Genomic DNA, 19,303 nt, shown 5'->3' on the forward strand with positions numbered 1-19,303 from the left:
ATTACCGCCTGCTTCAGTTCCTGGCTGCCCTAAGTAATACATTCTGACCAGTAACTATATTTGAGACAGTTTCTTCAGCCTAACTGACCAATATTACAGCTAATAAATGGTAGAGCTAGAACATTTAACCGTTTTGCCATAACATCTTGTTACAGAAGGACATGCTATTAAGTATCAGTATGGCTATTGATATTACAGAGATTAAGAGCATTTTTTAGACTCAGACTCCCTGAGTTCAACTCTCCCACCCATTTAGCTGGGTGATCTTGGGCATAAAATACCACTTATTTCCTCATCTCAAAATACCTTATTTGCCCACCTCTAAGGGGTATGATAGTATCTCTAAAGGCTACTAGAGGATTCAAATAAATGATGCATTATAAGCACCTTGTACAAAGCCGGGCACCATCCCAAAAGTTGATGGTTATCTCCTATTCCACTTTGGAAGGGTTTTAATCTCTTAAAAGAGTTATATACACTATAGAACATGTTTCACAAAAGAATGAACCTGTTCAAGAAAACATCCTAGAGACAATATGACCTTCAAATTACAGACTTAATAACCTCATCATGCTGCCTCTTTTCCTCGGGAAACCACTTAAGATATTAAAGGAGTTCCCTAATTGATAAAAATTATTTCACCCATGCCAGCATTCTATGCCAGTATTTACTGACTACCTCCAGGGAGGTCAGTGAAGATGGGATTCAAAGAATCCCAAGTAGCAAGGCACAGCAGGCTATGGTTTCAACCAAGTATATTAATACAAAGGAATGCCTTTGGTGTGACTGGGAGCATGCCCAGAAGCACACTAGTAGGCAAGACAATCTATGGTCACTGATGGCCAGAGTTCAGTCCTAGTGCCTAGCAGTGCAAACGTGTTTAAGCTCTGGGTTTCTGTTTTGTAAATATAAGAACAGGCTTCCAGCTGCCCCCACAATTAAAAACCTTATCACTTGATTTTTAGAACTGAAAACTTCAAGTGCTGAGAATCTATTTAGGGATTAAGTAAATGTGGGTTTCCCAGGTGTGTCTGTAGTAAAGAATCTGCCTGCCAAGCAGGAAATATGGGTTTGATCCCTGGGTTGGGAAGATCCCCTGGAGAATGAAATAGGAATCCATTCCAGTATTCTTGCCAGGGAAATCCCATGGACAGAGGGGCCTGGCAGGCTCCAGTCCATAGGGTCATATAAAGAGTTGGACACAACTGAGTGACTCAACAACACAGGCAAAGGTACAGATATGTTTTAGCTTTCAAAATTATAGAACAAGCATCTGAAGATTGGGGTTCAGGTAATTTACATTAAGTGACATCATGAAAGAAACAGCTGTATTAACAGGAATAACGCACAAGAGTATAGATTATTTGAGTGTTCATTTCCTGCACAGATGGGTTGAAAATGACTCAACACTGTGCTCAGACCTGAGAAAACACCTGATATTCAAGGGTATCTTCATATTGAAACACTAAATTGAATAGTTAAAAAATGAAAATCAGGATCTTTCCCCACAAAACCAAAGCAAGATTCCTATTAAAAGCCAAGTTGTCCATAGTTCTGATTAAAAGAAACAGGTGACAGATGGCTAGACACCAATTCCCTGACCCTTCAGACACCAACGTGTGCCTGCCTTCCTGCTTTCCTAGCAGGTGTGCTGCGGGCACAGGCAACGTAGGGACAGACGTGTAGGCAGAGGACATTCCTACACCAGGAATTCTCATCTTCAAAGACATTCAACCAACCCCGTGACTTCTAAAGTTAACGAAGGGACAGGAAGACTGGCTTGTTTACCTGCCAACCGGTTTTTAAAGACAACATCCTGTCTTCTGGAGCTGTACTCTAACACTGTATTCTAATTGCATGAAGTTCATCTCATATGCCACACTGGTAAGAGTATTTGAACCAAACAGATACATATACGACTGTATTCCCTCAAGGTGTTTAAAGTTACATTGCCTGAACTATACCCCTTACTGTAGTTTATTTCAATGAAATCTAAACACGTTAGGTATTGCTGTCAAAAAACTGTATGTAAAACCACTGCTCAAGTAGGAAGAACCCTGGACCTGGTGAACTGATTATACTAAATTGTCACTATCTACTTAGGCTTAGTTTTCAAATCTATAAAAATAAATTAGGTAACTTTTAGCTGTGATTTTCAATTCAGGTAGAAAAGGTAACTGCATTGAAAACTCTGCCCACCCACAAATAGGGATCCACATTTATCCAATAATGGTCGTAAACATACAGGCAATACTGCCACCCAGTGACCTGTCAACTCAAGAACGGAACGACCATGTTACTGAACATTAAGGACTTTTCCTACTTCCTGGACTTGCCCAAACTTGCTGATTTCAGTTTACTTAAATGCAGAAATACAAATGCCTCAAAAAGTCCAAAACACTTAAGAAGTTTTATTGAAAACAATAAAATACAGAAACACCATATTCTCATTTTAAAGTAAAACTGACAGCATCTTCCAGAACTTTCCTAGTATTCCACCTTTCTTATCACTATTTAAAAAACAAAGCCAAGTCCCAGATCCAAAATAATCAATGAACCTGCTGGTAAATATTCTTCTTATGGTTAGAGCTACCACCCTACTTTCTTTTTTTTAATTGGACATTTGCACCTTTTCAAGAATGAGTAGCAATTTTTGATTAATATCTGTAAGAACTGGACTTACTTTCTCCATATTAATTAAAAAACAAAACCACACACACCCTAATCAAACTCAGAGGAAATATACATTTGTTCATTAAAGCTCACCTGCTTTAGATAACCGTTTCTCATCACACATTAGCATAGTAAGCCAATGTTTGATCCATGCTGTAAAAGTTTTACAAAATGAAAAGACCTGTTAATTCCCGAGGGAAACCTTAAGGCAAAAACAAAAACCTTACCCTACAAAAAGGGAAACAAAGCAAGTCATGGGGCCTGTGGAAACGGCTCAGATGAGTAAGCACCACAAGGATGAAGAAAATTTTTGTACAAACGAATGCGGGTTTAAAGAGGTGCACTGAACATCCATGTTTCCCGCAGAAATGATGATCATGTCAGATAAAACGACTCCTGAAACAAGTTCTGCCTGGATTTCAATTAAACAGAATCCTGCTAGTTCTCTCCTACATAAAGCTGTGGTATCAGAGCCTTGTTCAGAGAGCTCTTCCTACTGTTCACTATACAGACCTGGATCCCAGGCCTGTCCAACACCCCTACAGAGGACAGTGTAAGTGTGTGTGTGTCCTTTGGAAAACTGTCATCTCTTCTTCACCTCAACACTGGGCCTAACTCCAAATTCCAGGCAGTCACTTCCTCTTTATGAGCTGTAGCAGAACTAACTTTTTATCTGGAGACTTCTTTAAGGCTACAAATGTTACAAGTTGGTCCCATTAAACAATGACCTAGAGGCAGCTGACATGGCGTGAATCAAACACGTGCATGTTTCAACAGAACACAGTTTACATTCATCTCTAAATCTGAGATTAAGAAACTAATAGCTGGTTTCCAACTGGTTTCAATACTGGTTTGAAGTCTGAATAATTTTACTGTGTAGACATTAAATATTTTGTTTAAATATTAAACATTAAATCTTTTCCTGACTATCCAGACAGAAATAGAAAAAGCAGGAACTACAGGCAGAAGAAACAGTCTAGTTAACAGACTTGTGACTTCTACACCATCTGTAACAAGGGGAGGGACTTCGGCATGGGTTTCAAAATTGCCTGGGAGCTGCCTCCTAAAGTCACCTCTACTTGGCATAAACCATTTTTTTCTACACAAGGTATGTGATTCCTACAAAAGAAAAGAAACCCAGAAAACAAAACAAAAAGAACTGGGGTGGTCTCCTGCTGTCTGATTAAAGGGCCAGTATTACACTCATTTAATAAGTTATAGTGGGTATTCTGTAGCACTAAAGGGACGGTCACTTTACTTTGTACTACTGAGTCCTTGCCACGCAGAAGAGCTGTTCCTGAGAAAAAAAATACTTCAATCCTGGTTACTCTCAAGAGGACACCCTGAGCCTGGGTAGTGTCCTCCGGATGATGATTTCTGGCTGGCAGGAAGCTATTCTCTAGTAACTTCTAGGCTTACTGCACAAAGAGTTGAAGCACCAGGCAAACTGGCTATTTCAGTAAATCTCAATGTCACTTGCATGTGCTCAGTTAATTATTCAACCTTTCCTAAATTAACATTAAAAAAAAACAAAAAACAACTTGCTTCTACAGGCACATTTCTTTAACTACTGAAATAATATGCTGGGCTGAGCTGATACGGCACTTCCTCAGGATGACTTAAGGAAGCTTCTCCCAGAGCCAGTTCACACACTGGTTACCTCACGATCTTCTAAACTATCACTCAAAGTCAATTAGGCTGTAAACATCACTGAAGAGCTGGGTTTATGGATTAGGGAAACCGAGGAGCAACAGTAGCACACGGCAAAACAAGCCTCGGAGGAAAAACCTTTTCTTTGTATTTTCCATTGCATTGTCAAGAGGCAAGAAGGGGAGCCACAACACTACTGGCTATTTAATCAATAAAGCTACACTGAACTGACAACTAATATACAAGTTTCAGAGCCTCTGTTAAATTCCCCAGCAATAGGCCTAAGCTACTGTCATCCTCCTCCTCCCCAGTAATATCTAGTTACCATTATAAACAGAGCTCATTTATCTGAAGTTGTGGCTCAACTGTCAGGGCACACTTGTAGTAGGGAGAGCACTCTTTTTTTTTAATGCATCTTTTTCAGCTCAAGTGTCTGAATATTCTCCAAGTATCTGAATGACTTAGATGATGTGACAGATGACTTAAAAGTCACATACAGCTTCTACACTCAACTCTGCAGAATGTACTCTCACATTCCTTTAATAAGCCCCCTAGAAAACTGCTTTTCCCTTGAGACAAGTTTCCTTGGCAAGAAGTTGAAGTTCAAGAAATGGCTACCCAAAATCAAGAGTCCCACCCCAAATCACAGGTGGAGATATTACACCCGTTTCAAAACTTTCAAGTCCCTATACTGTACAAGCAGGCTCATGACTGAACACATAAGCTCTGCAACATGACAACTTTAGTGTAGAAACTGGTTTCTAGAGTTCCATCTCCTCTTCTGTGCAAGCAGCTGTCTCCAAACTATTGTAAACAGGCAACCCTGTTGGCCGAGGTTCCAAGAACAGTTCAGTTCTTTGAGGAAAGGCAGTGCCAGCAGCTGCGTGCTTAGTTTGGCTCTCTCCTGTGTAGTTCTTAGCATTAGATGACGGCTTTGGCTTATCAGAAAGGAGTTCAGGGAGAGGTTTCCAGAGCACAAGCTCCATGGAAGGACGGCTCCTAAGACAGGAAATACATATTTGTATCAACAACTTTACAAAGCAGAAATAAAAGACATACGTTGAAAAACTAATGTTTGCAAGCTAGTATATAAAAATTGATGGGAGGACTTCCCTGGTGGGCTGGGGGCTCCACATTGGGAAGACACTCCCAATGCAGGGGCCCGGGTTCCACTCCTGTTCAGGGAATTAGATCCCACATGCTGCAACTAAAAGATGCTGCATGCCATAACTAAGATCTGGGCAGCCAAAAAAAAAAAAAAATCCAAAAATAAAAACCAAAAAAAAACCACGGATGCAATGTGATAAAAATAGGGAGAATTATGACAATCCAAACTTATCTTTACAAAGGCCACTCAAGTACATAAAATTTTAGAGTTCTGCACGCATTGTAAGCAAAGCAACTGGCTGCACTGAATGCTGTGATTAGAATATAAATGTTCAATATGAAACACAGAGGCCCTTGATTTAACATTATAGTTTCTTCTTAAATTGTGGTTAGTATTAGCAGACGTCGGTTTTTATCTTGTACTAAACCATTATAAATAAAAAGAAACACTGGCTAAATACACTAAAAATATCTCAGCAAGCCTTTTGCTTATTAGTACAGCTATGAAGTATATAATGCTTTGTGCAGTAAGCCACTATCTGTGTCTACCACCCCACAACCTATTTCATCTAGTGATGGTTTGATGGTTTCTGGGACCCAAGTGCAAGGCAAAATAAAACACAAACAATGAAGAACACCCCACAAAGGTTAGCTTCTGGAAAACTACCAAGAGCAGCAAGTGCTAATGCTTTACACTGGGGGGCAATGTGACCTGCTTACTCGTGGCTAAACTATTTACCCACCCTCAGGGCTGGGTAGTTAATTATAAGCTCAAGCTAGGAGGCTAATGCAAAACCCCATGAGCTAACATCCAGCAATAGGAGAAACCACAGTGTCTAAAGACAGTCATCTACCTAGTACCAGTGGGACTGGTAGCCTAAGAGAAGTTTTCAGATATCTGACACTTACTCTCACAGTACCAAGTCTACTGAAAGTCTTTTCTAGGAAACACCTACAGGGCACTTTATATCTTGCCTACTACAGTTGGCCCTCCATATCTGTGGGGTTTTGATTTGGACCATTTTATATAAGAGATGTAAGCATCCCTGGATTTTGGTATCTGTAGGGGTCCTAGAAGCAATCCCCCATGGATATTGACAGACAACTGTATTTTACAGAGTAAGGGACCATCTTGAGACCATCGAAGTCCAAGGACGATGATTAGTCATTATCATGAATTACAGGCTACCATTAGTTTTATGTTAATGGGGCCCAGGCTGCTTTGCTTTTTAGGTTCTTACGCTTGCTTTCATTTCCTCTGTCTCACAGTGAGATACAAATATGAGCTCTAGACTGTGGCCTCTGTGATAACTTTTTTGACTGCTGGTAAACTTTTCACTTTTTTCCAAGGTCTTAATGGTGGTCCAAGATAACTGAGAGAGCCACGTAAACAGGTAGTTTTCAAGTGTGGTTCTTACAACCTATCACAGTAATTTGAGAGAATGGGTTCTTTCTTGCCAATCCTCCCATTCCCAAGTATTAGACTATGGGTGCATTTCCGGACTTCAAAACAACCCAGGGGTAAATAGGCAAGGCAGCCACTCCTGTGAACTTCCAAATCCCACTTGCACAGCATTCTGCTCACCCCAATGAACTAAGAAAAGGTCTCCAACCTGGGCTAAACATAAAGCCTACTGAGCTTTCACTTAGTTGGTGATCAGGAAGTGTTTAGAGACATTGGTTCTTCCTTTTAAGATCACAACAGGGGACTTCCCTAGTGGTCCAGTGGTAAAAAATCTGACTGCCAATGCAGGGGACATGGCTTTAATCCCCTGGTGCAGTATTTCACAAGCTGAGGGTCAAGCCCATGCAACGCAAACACTGAAGCCTGTGCACCCTAGAGCCTGTTATCTGCAACAAGAAAGCATCACAACTGGAGAGTAGCCCCAACTGCTGCAACCAGAGAAGGCTTGTGCACAACAATGAAAACCTAGCACAGCCAAAAATACATTTAAAAGAATTTTTAAAAAAGATCAGAGCTGAATGGAAACGAGAAACCAAAACTTACATGGACTCAATCATCTTTTTTGTAAAGATTTCATCAAATTCCCTCTTCAAACCTGTTTTCATGGTATCAGAAAGGACAAGGCTGGGGAGACGGTTAATATTTCTGTCAGCTTCAACTTCTTCATCTTCGTCAATTATTCTAAACAAAGGCAGATGCAAAGAAAAAAAATTATTTGGTTAAACATATATTCTATTAATTGGACAAAATTTTTAAAATAAAAAAGGATAAACTCAACAGGTGCTACAGCAAAAGGTTAAGTAAAGTATGAAACTCTACTTTGGAGAGAAGGAAGTATATACACAAGAGCTACATTTGACAAAAAAGATACCAAATTTGAAGGCTAAAACCCTCATAAACCAAAAAATTAATATTCAGAGATAGTAAATGAAAATATTTAGTACAGTTCTATGAAAAACGCTTACTTTAACATTTAAAGTGCATACTTTAAGCTTCTTGATTTTTATTGTTTGACAGGCTTAGGATTAAGGAATCACCAGATGATGAATTAGACTAACTTGAAAGAGAGGAGATGTTACACAGGGACAACAAGAAGCCAGACGGATATGCTGTCCATTTACCTGTCCTCAATTTCCTGAAGCCTCCTTCGGGCAACTTCACACTGTGGTTCCCCCGTTGTCTGATCCATCTCTTCACAAATAACATCTAACATGCCAGGTGCAGAAAGGCCACTAGTGCATGGATTTACTCCATGACCCTCTATATCCTGATGTGCACAAAGAATCCAGTCATTAGGACCAGCACAGAGCCCTGCTTCAGTTAGCCTTTTCTTTCTTACTGGACAACTGAAAAAAAAAAAAAAAAAAAAATCAATGAAAATCCTGACTGATACAAATGAAACATGTATCACCACCATTGCTAATAAAATTCTGCTATGAAAAAAACTCTTAACTTTTGACAGTATGTGATTACAAGATGGAAAATCACGCATTTTCTTTTCTGTCATTCTCATAGCCACCCTGAGATGTTTCCCTTAACATCTGTCAAATTAGGTTGCACCTGCAAGATTTTGCCTTTCCAGATTAGAAGCGTTTGATATGAGAACTTAAGAGTCATTCTTACTTACTCAGCTCTGGAAAGGTCAAGTGGAAAGTAAAGAAACCAAGAATCACAAAGTAGCGATTCAGGGCCAGCCATACTTTTTCATACTGCTGCTGCTCCATTACACTGGGCATATGAGGAGGTGGTCTGCAGGCATCCTATATTCCCTTAGGGCAAAAATACATGCTTCATCAGGTCTGCAGCAAGTATGACAGGCGCAGGTGACACTGCTCATTTCTTGGTTCTTGCCAAAAATGGTAGAGGCTGTCATTTGCTCTATGGGTCCCTTCCTAATGGGGTGCACTTTTCTCCCAGCTTGCAACATAAACTATCTTCACTTTCTAGGAAATTTTACATTTCACTGAGACCATAAGAGTTCAATTCAGATTACTCTGCACATGTGGAAACAACAATGTAGAAAACTAAAGTGCCCCCTCTAAAGTGTCACATAAGGTGAGTTGTATTTTGGGCACCAGATTCCAGAGACAGGTGCTGTATCCTCTATGCTTTTCATAGAGGATTCTCACTAAAACCTGCCTTGTTAGGGAAGTTCAACTGCTCAAGCTCTTAACGCATACTAGTATTTGTAAGCACTACAACATGCCCAACATTTAGTTGCTGTTTAGTCACTAAGTCATGTCCAACTCTTTTGCGACCTTATGGACTGTAGCCCGCCAGGCTCCTTTGCCCATGGAATTTTCCAGGCAAAAAACTGAAGTGGGTTGCCATTTCCTTCTCTGGAGAGCTTCCTGACCCAGGGATCGAACCTGTCTCCTGCACTGCAGGCCGATTCTTTACTACTGAGGGGTGTCCTGAACAGACAACCAGCCCTGCTCTGAGTATTTAGACCAAAAGTACGTTATTGCCTGGATATCACCAAGCACAATCTCAATCATATGTTTAGCTTATTATTAGTTTTAACTCATAAGTGAGTATTAAGAATGTCTCTCCATAAATTAAACACTTCTTTAATACTAAGCTTATTATTAGTTTTAACTCATAAGTGAGTATTAAGAATGTCTCTCCATAAATTAAACACTTCTTTAATACTAAGGTATGCGATGTTCTGGAAAGCAGAAGAAAAAGTTATACACATTAAGAAATCATCTAAGAAGGAGCAGAACAACTTTATAGAGATCAATGATGATTAAGTACCAGAGAAAATGGGACATAAAAGACTTTAAAGTTCTGATAAGAGCCACTGAAGTGGCAAGCAGGCAACACACTTCTGGGCGTTCGACATCCAACTGTCCAGTCCCTTATCCTCTCAGGGCCTCAATCTCTCCATCTGCAAATTAAAGATGGTTAACTTTTAAAGTCAATGATTTTTACACTTCAAAATTTTTATTTATGACATTAGAATTATTTAATAATCTCCTAGGAAACTTCCCTGGTGGCTCAGACAGTAAACAATCTGCCTGCAATGCAAGAGACCTCAGTTTCATCCCTAGGTCAGGAAGATCCTCTGGAGAAGGGAATGGCCCACTCCAGTATTCTTGCCTGGAGAATTCTGTGGACAGAGGAGAGTCTTGGGCTACAGTCCGTGGGGTCGCAAAGAGTTGGACGTGACTAAGCAACTAGCACTTCCACACTTTCAAAAGATAAAAGCAAAGAGGTCCTTGTGCATCCACAGCAATCCCAAAGCTATAAAGAACATAAATGTTGTCTGGTCTAGAGGTTTTTTATTTTAAATTTTTTGGCCATGCCACATGACACGCAGGATTTTAGTTCCCCAATCAGGAATCAAACCCACGCCCCCTACATTGGAAGCATGGAGTCCTAACCACTGGACCACCAGAGAAGTCTCAGATTTTTAAACTGAGGCAACTTTCAAATCTACTGTCTTGTAGGTTTATTATCAACCTGGTGAGAAAATTAAAAGTTTCTGTTGGCAAAAAAAAAAAAAAAATCACACAAAAGGTGAAAGACAACAAATCTGGGAAAAACACAACATACATAAAAAAGACCAATAAGTCAATAAAAGATCTGCAGAAACATAAAGAATTCACCCAAAATGAAACACAAATCGCTTAAAAGGAAAAGAGGTTCAAAATTGTATATAATTTACAAAACTTAAAAGTGATCTAATTTAATTATAAAATGCTTGCACTCATAAAAATACATATAATAATTATAAAACAAAAATCCATGAAAGTAATATTCAAAATACAGAATGCCATCAGCATCCCTATATGGTACTCTATTCCCTCCTCCCCGTAAGTACACACTGCTGCTGCTAAGTTGCTTCAGTCGTGTCCAACTCTGTGTGACCCCATAGACGGCACCCCACCAGGCCCCGCCGTCCCTGGGATTCTCCAGGCAAGAACACTGGAGTGGGTTGCCATTTCCTCCTCCAATGCATGAAAGTGAAAAGTGAAAGTGAAGTCGCTCGGTCGTGTCCGACTCTTAGCGACCCCATGGACTGCAGCCTACCAGGCTCCTCCGTCCATGGGATTTTCCAGCCAAGAGTACTGGAGTGGGGTGCCATTGCCTAAGTACACACAGTCTTTTATAATAACCACGTCATTTTAAAAAATATACATTATCATGTATGTAAATATGCAATATTAAAAGTTTTCAGTTCTGCCTGGTTTTGACCCTTATATAAGGAATTATACTGAATATGTATACATTTGTGCTATGTTTCTTTTGTTCCTACTATGCTTATAAGACACATCTGGGTTGGTAAGTGTGGTTCAGTGTTTCTTTTTTGCTGAACTGAACTCAGCAAAAATTTATTATGTTCAGATACTGTTAAGGGACATTCCAATTTTGAGCCATCATGAACAAGGATGCCATAAACTTTCTTGTACATGTCTTCCGATGAGCATGTGTAGTCAAAAAAAAGAACTGCTGGGTAAATGGGTATGTGTGCCTTCAACTCATTCAAAACTGCTTCCCAAAGTGTTATAGCAATTTACATTCTTATCCAATAGTGTCTGTGAGTTCCTGGTGCTACAGAACCCTCCAATATCTGGTAGTGGAGTACTTTCTCACTGTGCTTTTAATATGCATTTCCCTAAAGACTGATGAGGTCGAGTATCTTTTCATTTGTTTGGTCATTTTGATATCCTCTTTAGGGGATGTCTTTTACTCATTTTCTTTTTTAGACATATGCAGTATTTTCCCTATCAGTTAAGAGGTGATCAAAAAGTTTGAAAATACAATTCTGATGAGAAGATGGAGAAACACACATTCCCAAAGTTTAAAGGAGTATAAATTGCCAACAACTTGCTTAAAATTCAAAATGCATACATTTAAAGATTGAGCAATTTCCCAGCTAGGAATCCATTTATCTAATTACAAACACAAAGAACTTAAGACCAGGTCACTTTAGATTTGTTAGTATTAAAATCCATCACGGGGAGACTGGTTAATTACCTATTCCTAGCCTTACAACAGAATTCAACTCAACTGTTGAAAAAGAAATGAGATAGAACTCTATGTGTCCATATGCAACAAGTTACAGGAGAGTAAAATGAAAACACCAGTGTTGCAGTGTTAACAGTATGTTACTAATAAATGTAAAAAACCAGAATTATACAGCTATAAACGTGCACATTTTTACATTATCTTCCTTAAGGGGAAACAGGCAATAAGGATAACCCTCTGGTGAGAACTGGGAGCATAAAATTTTGCCTTCTGCTAATTTTTAAAAATTTTGTGCATGTAATAATACTCATAGGCCTCAAAGTTCAAACATGACAATCGCTTATGCCTTAAGAAGCTTCCCTCTGACCTGCCCAGCTCACTGCTCTAAAAGGCAACCTGTGTTGTCAGTTCCTTGGGCCTCCTTTCAGAGACACCTGATGTTCCACCTTTTCACTTAAAAACAAATAGTTATGGATATAAAATAGGTTAAATTAAGTGACCGTTAAGTGACTAAAAAAGCACTTGAAACTTACTCATCCTCCTCCTCCTCCTCTCGCTTGTGTTTCTTTCTACAGTGAGTTGAAATACTGTTAAAACAAACAAACAAACTCAGTCAGTTGAGAAATTTACTGAGCTGGTACTTTCAGCATCCACTTTCAGGCTCCGATAATCTTGCCCACCCCACTACTATCAGCTCTCCCCTCCCTTGTCCTGTGGTATGGATATACAGGTCACACGGTCAGTCAGGTAAAGTGTTGGCTGGTCCTGACAAAAATCACACTGAAAGCTAAATTCATTCGGTCAAGACTGGGAGAGATAAACTGGGGCGACCAGCGTAGGGAAAACCTATCGGGGAAAGCACCATGGTGAGCACTTTAGTTTATGATCCCACTAGAAGGACCCATTTCTCTCCCAAGTTGCGGATGAGGAAACTCAAGAGTCCGAGAGTCGCTTAAAGTTGCCAACAACAGCTGCCGGGCGGCAGTCCGGAGGAGCGAGGCGTGTGCGCGCCCAGGGCAGCTCCAGGCCCGGGTCTGGCCGGCTCCCACCCCCGCACGCCCAGGGTGAGCAGACCTCTCCTCACTCCCGGCGCTAGCGCGCCGAGGTCGGAACCGGACCCCCGCGCTGTGCGACCTCCGCGATTTACGGCAACCGCCTGTGGGGCTATGTCTCCTCATCCTCAACTTGAGGTTGAAGAGCCCCCGCCAGGGTCGCGAAAAGGGTCAACTAGCCCGCGCCGGAGCCTACACCCGCCCCCGCCGCCCGCCGGTCTCCTCACCGTCCGCGCGCCGCGCTCCCGCCGGAGCTGCTCGGGGTGGCGCGAAGTCCCGGCCGCGGGGCCAGCTCGGCGCCCTCCGTCCCCGGCGGGAAGGCCCGACCGGCGAAGGCCGGAGGCGGCTGCAGTAAGTCCGAGCCACCGCTCAGGGGAAGGCCGCTAAACGGCCGGCCGAGCGCCGCCATCGCCGGGGAGACGAGGAGGCTGCGCCCACGGCCCCGGCCGTCCGCGTCCCCGGGCTCGGCAGCAGCGGCCACAGCGACTGCCGAAAGGTACCCGCCTCTGAGCCCGCTTCCCGACCCCACGTCACGCCTTCTAGAACCCTCCACCCCAAGCCGCCCGGAGCACGCCGGGATTTGTTGTGTGTGGCGAACTGCTAGCGCGAGGGCTGCTGGGAGCTGAAGTCCTTGAGGATTACAAACAAGATGGCTTGTCGTCTTCGGGGCTGGAGTATGGCCCTACCTAGCAGAGGTCCTAGGTCCAAATCCTCACTCGTCAAGTAACCTCTATATCTCAGTTTTCTCAGTAGTAAAACCCGAAAACAGTAGTACCTATGTTTTTAAGATTGACAGGAGAAGTAAATGAATTAAAACCTCTAGAGCCCTTAGACGGAGAAGGTGATGGCACCCCACTCCAGTGTTCTTGCCTGGAGAATCCCAGGTACGGCGGAGCCTGGTGGGCTGCCGTCTCTGGGGTCGCACAGAGTCGGACACGACTGAAGCGACTTAGCAGCAGCAGCAGCAGAGCCCTTAGAAGTTCTAAGTTAGAACACTTCTTGGCACATATAAGTGTTAGTCGCTCAGTCGTGCCCGACTCTTTGCGACCCCATGGACTGCAGCCTGCCAGGATCCTCTGTTCATGGACTTTTCCAGGCAAGAATAATACTGGAGTGGGTTGCCATTTCCTTCTTCAGTCTTCGGTGTTTTAATGTAAATGAAGTTGGTGACACTTTAGAGGAAACGGCATGGAAGATCAGGAAAACCCTCAGAGTTCTCCTGAGCGGTATTGGCAAGCCTTCCAGCCTCTCTCTGGGGGCATCTAGAGACAACTGCTTGCTAAAGGGCTAGCAGAGTTGGCCGTCCCAACCACCGATCACGACAGTTACTTCCCATCTCAGGAAATGGCACCATCGTCTAGTCTGAGTTGTTTATACCAAAGTCAATGCCCTTCAGTCAAAGACCACCAAGAACTCACACTTGTGTTGCATATGGACACATAGAGTTCTACTTCATTTCCATTTCAACTGTTGAGTGGAATTCTATTGTAAGGCTGTGTGTGCTTAGCAGCTCAGTCGTGTCCTACTCTTTGCAACTCCATGGGCCTGTAGTCCGCCAGGCTTGTGTTCATGGGGATTCTCCAGACAGGAATATTGGAGTGGGTTGCCATGCCCTCCTCCCGGAGATCTTCCCACCCTAGGGATCAAACCCAGTCTCCTGCATGGCACGTGGATTGATACCGTCTGAGCCACCAGGAAAGCCCCATTGTAAGGCTAAGTGTAGACAAATCTAAGTTTTTTGTATATATTTGCAAGTAGGTAAAGGATTCCTAGGTGGAAAATTGCTGACAATGTTTTTAAAATAAACATGTTCAATACAATGAGATGCAATGCACCGAATGTTTGTGTCCATTGCACCTCATTGTATATTAACCCAGATGGAGTAGAACATGAGGTTAAAAACAAGAAGTCGAAAGAAGCAAACATCAGCAACGAGCATTTATTGAGCACTTACTTCCCTGGTGGCTCAGACGGTAAAGTGTCTGCCTGCAATGCAGGAGACCTGGGTTCAATCCCTGGGTTGGGAAGATCCCCTGGAGAAGGAAATGACAACCTACTCCAGTACTCTTGCCTGGAAAATTCCATGGACTGAGGAGCTTGGTAAGCTACAGTCCCATGGGGTGGCAAAGAGTCGGACACAACTGAACAACTTCACTTTCACTTTCTTTCACTATGCTAGGGCACTGCTTCTCATTACCTCCACCACAACTCTGTACTTCCCTGGTGGTTCAGACAGTAAAGAATCTGCCCATAATGCAGGAGACCCAGGTTTGATCCTTGGGTCGGGAAGATCCCCTGGAGGAGGAAATGGCAACCCACTCCAGTGTTCTTGCCTAGAGAATCCCATGGACTGAGGAGCCTGTCAGGCTATAGTCCATGGGGTCACAAAGAGTCTGACAAAACTGAACGACTAACATACACGTGTGCTAGGGCACTGCTTCTCATCATCACCACTTTGCAGAATAAGAGGCTAAGATTCAGAGAGGTGAAGGACCAATCTCAAGGTCTCACAGTTTATAATGGTTGTTCTGGAAATGTTTGATTGATTCCAAAACTAGTTATATCATCACCGCTTTCTACAAGGAAATAGAAACTTTTCTTCCCCTGCTGAGCATCCTCCAAATGCATATTTGAGGGAAGATCCTTGCATTAGTCAGGGTTCTGCAGAGAAATAGAAACTACAGGATGTGTATGTATGTATGTATGTATATATATATATATATATATATATATATATATAAAAGAGGAGATCTATTATTGGAATTGACTCACTTGGTTACGGAAGCCAAGAAGTCCCACCATCTGCCCTCTATAACTAGAGAACCAGAAAGCCAATGATGTAATTTAGTCTGAGTCTGAAGGCCTGGCAATCAGGGAGCTGCTGATGTGAGTCCATATCTGAGTGTGAAAGCCTGAGCACAAGGGCAGAAAATGGATATCTCAGCTCAAGCAGAAGGAGGGAGCCCGTTTGCCCTTTCTCCTCCTTTTTGTTCTATTAGGGTCCCCATGGCTCAGTCAGTAAAGAATCAGCCTGCAATGCGGGAGACTGCCTGCCATGCAGGAGATGCAGGTTTGATCCCTGGGTCAGGAAGATCCACTGGAGGATGAAATGGCAACCCACTCCAGTATTCTTGCCTGGGAAATCCCATGGACAGAAAAGCCTGGCAGACCACAGTCACTGGGGTTGCAAGAGTCGGACACGACTTAGCCACTAAACCACCACCAGAACCCCCAGTGGATTGGAGGATGCTCCCCACATCAAAGAGCCATTTGTATTACTCAGTTCCCCAATTCAAATTCCAATCTCTTCCAGAAACATCCTTAGAGGCACACCCAGAAATATTTCACCAGCTATCAGGAAATCACTTAGCCTAGTCAAGCTGACACATAAAATTAACCATCACAATCCCTAAAAAATTGATGTTCCTGCTTTAAAAAATACAACAACCTCTATAGGACAGAGAAAAACCTATATGTTCAGGGCTTGCCAATGACATTCCAAATAGAGGACCCCCTTCTCAAAAGCAGCATCTGGGGGCCTCCCTGGTGGCTCAGTGGTAAAGAATCCGCCTGCCAGTGCAGGAGACACAGGTTCAGTCCCTACTCCAGGAAGATCCCAAATGCTGTGGAGCAACTAAGCCCGTGAGCCAAAACTAGCACAGCCAGAAATGAATAAATAAAGTTATTAAAAAAAAAGAAACAAGGAAGAGTAAACTAAATACAAAGCAAGCAGAAGGGAGGAAGTAATAAAGATTAAAGCTGAAATAAATAAAGAATAGAAAAGGGACTTCCCTGGTAGTTCAGTAGTTAAGGCTCCACACTTCCAAGGCAGGGGGCATGGGTTTCATCCCTGTTTGGGGAACTAAGATCCCACATGCTGCTACTGAGACCTGGTGCAGCCAAATAAATAAACAGTTTTTTAAAAATCAAGAGAAATCAATGAAACGGAAACTTGATTCTTTGAAAAAGCTAACGCAATGTGACAAACCTTTAGCTAGACAGATCAAGAAACAGAAAGCAAAGACTCAAATTATTAAAATCAGGAATGAAAGAGGGAATTATAAGGGAAAACCACAAATACCTGTATGCCAACAAATTAGATAATTTAGATGAAATGGATACATTCATGAACAAATTAATAAAACTGATTCAAGAAGAAACAAATTTTGAATAGACCTATGATAAGAGACTGAATTAGTAATAAACAATCTTCCTACAAAGAAAAGACCAAGTCCACATGGCTTCACCAGTGAAGTCTACTGAATATTTAAAGAAAAATTGACACCAATCCTTCACAAACTCTTCCAGAAAATAGAAGAGGAGGGAAAATTTCCCAATCCATTATACAAGGCCAGTATTACTTTGATGCCTAAATCAGATGCTAACTAAAGAATGTCACTCATAATCTGGCTTTAAAAGGATTAGGTCATTAGCCACTGCAGTAGCTGACTTTCTGCCCTGAAAGAACTTCAGAGCAGAGATTAGGAATGAGGCACTCTGCTCTGGCAAATCTGGCAGAACAGGTCTGCAGATAAATAGTTTCAGGAAAGAATTTTATGAACCCAAACTCTTGCATCAAAGCACTAAAATCATTAACTAAGATATCTGTTTCTATTTTAAAATAGTACAATATTTAAATTTAAAAATCAATTGTATTTCTATACACTAGCAATGGCACCCTACTCCAGTACTCTTGCCTGGAAAATCCCATGGATGGAGGAGCCTTGAAGGCTGCAGTCCATGGGGTCTTGGAGGGTCAGACACGACGGAGCGACTTCACTTTCACTTTTCACCTTCATGCATTGGAGAAGGAAATGGCAACCCACTCCAGTGTTCTTGCCTGGAGAATCCCAGGGGCGGCAGAGCCTGGTGGACGGCCGACTATGGGGTCGCACAGAGTTGGACACGACTGAAGTGACTTAGCAGCAGCAATAAATAATCTTGAAAATGAAATGAAAATCATTTCGTTTACAGGAACATCAGAAAGAGTAAAATACTTAGGAATAACTCTTAACAAAATAGCATCTGACTTTTACACTGAAATTATAAAACATTTGAAAGAAATTAAAGACAATGTAAATAAATGAAAAGTCTGCCTATGTTCATGGATCAAAACACTTAATATTGTTTAATAGTTTTTAAATTAAAAAATTTTTTTTTTTGCCGCACCCAAGACATGTGGGATGTTAGTTCTCTGATCAGGGATTGAACTCATGCCTCCTGCATTGGTAGGTAGAGCCCTAACCACTGAACCACTGGGGAAGTCCAATATTGTTGTTTTAATACTGAATACGCCCCACATTGATCTGCAGATTCAATGCAATCCTTATAAAAATTCTAGCTTTTTTTGCAGATATTGACAAAGTGATTTTAAAATTCATACAGAAATGCAACTGTTGTGTAACAAAGATTTTGGCCTTTATCTCTGATTCTGGAGAGTGTTTCTGTATCCTGAGAATTACCTGACTGATAGGTGTGTGTGTATTATGAGCTCTATGGATTATTCCTCAGTTTATGCTAATGAATGAGGTGATCCCAAAAGGGGGCTGGTCATCAAAAAGACCAGCTATGTGATTAGAGGGTTGGGGCTTTGAGCCAGCCTAGCACCCAGGGAGAAAAAAAGAGACTGAAGATCGAATCCAACCACATGGCCAATGATTCAGTCAACAATATTTACACAGTAGTTCAGTTCAGTTGCTCAGTCGTGTCTGACTCTTTGCGACCCCATGGACTGCAGCACACCAGGCTTCCCTGTCCATCACCAACTCTCGGAGTTTACTCAAACTCATGTCCATCGAGTCAGTGATGCCATCCAACCATCTCACCCTCTGTTGTCCCCGTCTCCTCCCGCCTTCAATCTTTCCCAGCATCAGGATCTTTTCCAATAAGTCAGTTCTTCAAATCAGGTGGCCAAAGTATTGGAGTTTCAGCTTTAACCTCAGTCCTTCCAATGAATATTCAGGACTGATTTCCTTTAGGATGGACTGGTTGGATCTCCTTGCAGTCCAAGGGACTCCCAAGAGTCTTCTCTAGCACCACAGTTCAAAAGCATTAATTCTTCGGCTCTCAGCTTTCTTTATAGTCCAACTCTCAACATCCGTACATGACTACTGGAAAAACCATGGCTTTAACTAGACGGACCTCTGTTGGCAAAGTAATATCTCTGCTTTTTAATATGCTGTCTAGGCTGGTTTTACACAGTAAAAACTGGATGCCAGAGCTCATTGGAGCTTTCTGATGATGAACACATAGATATGCTGGAGGATGAAGCACTCTGAATGCATAGGGAGAGGTCATGGAAACTGCACTCAAGAACACCCCTCCTCCCCACTACGTCTTATACTAGACATAAGATGTACCCTTTCTTTTGTACCCTTACAAC

The 19,303-nt window shown here is 42.0% G+C and overlaps 1 protein-coding gene across 1 annotated transcript; it reads right to left on the reverse strand.

The window, feature by feature from the left end:
• Nucleotides 1-2,391: 2,391 nt before the first annotated feature.
• CCDC117 (coiled-coil domain containing 117) lies at nt 2,392-13,471 on the reverse strand. The gene is made up of 5 exons (XM_070385924.1): nt 13,149-13,471; nt 12,403-12,456; nt 8,017-8,241; nt 7,439-7,576; nt 2,392-5,322 (listed from the first exon to the last, which is right to left on the reverse strand). The coding sequence occupies exons 1-5, from the start codon at nt 13,328-13,330 to the stop codon at nt 5,085-5,087; spliced, it is 837 nt and encodes a 278-aa protein (XP_070242025.1). The 5' UTR covers nt 13,331-13,471; the 3' UTR covers nt 2,392-5,084.
• Between the last annotated feature and the right edge of the window lie 5,832 nt (nt 13,472-19,303).

This window comes from Bos mutus, chromosome 17 (assembly GCF_027580195.1).
Source record: "Bos mutus isolate GX-2022 chromosome 17, NWIPB_WYAK_1.1, whole genome shotgun sequence".
Lineage (NCBI taxonomy): Eukaryota > Metazoa > Chordata > Mammalia > Artiodactyla > Bovidae > Bos > Bos mutus.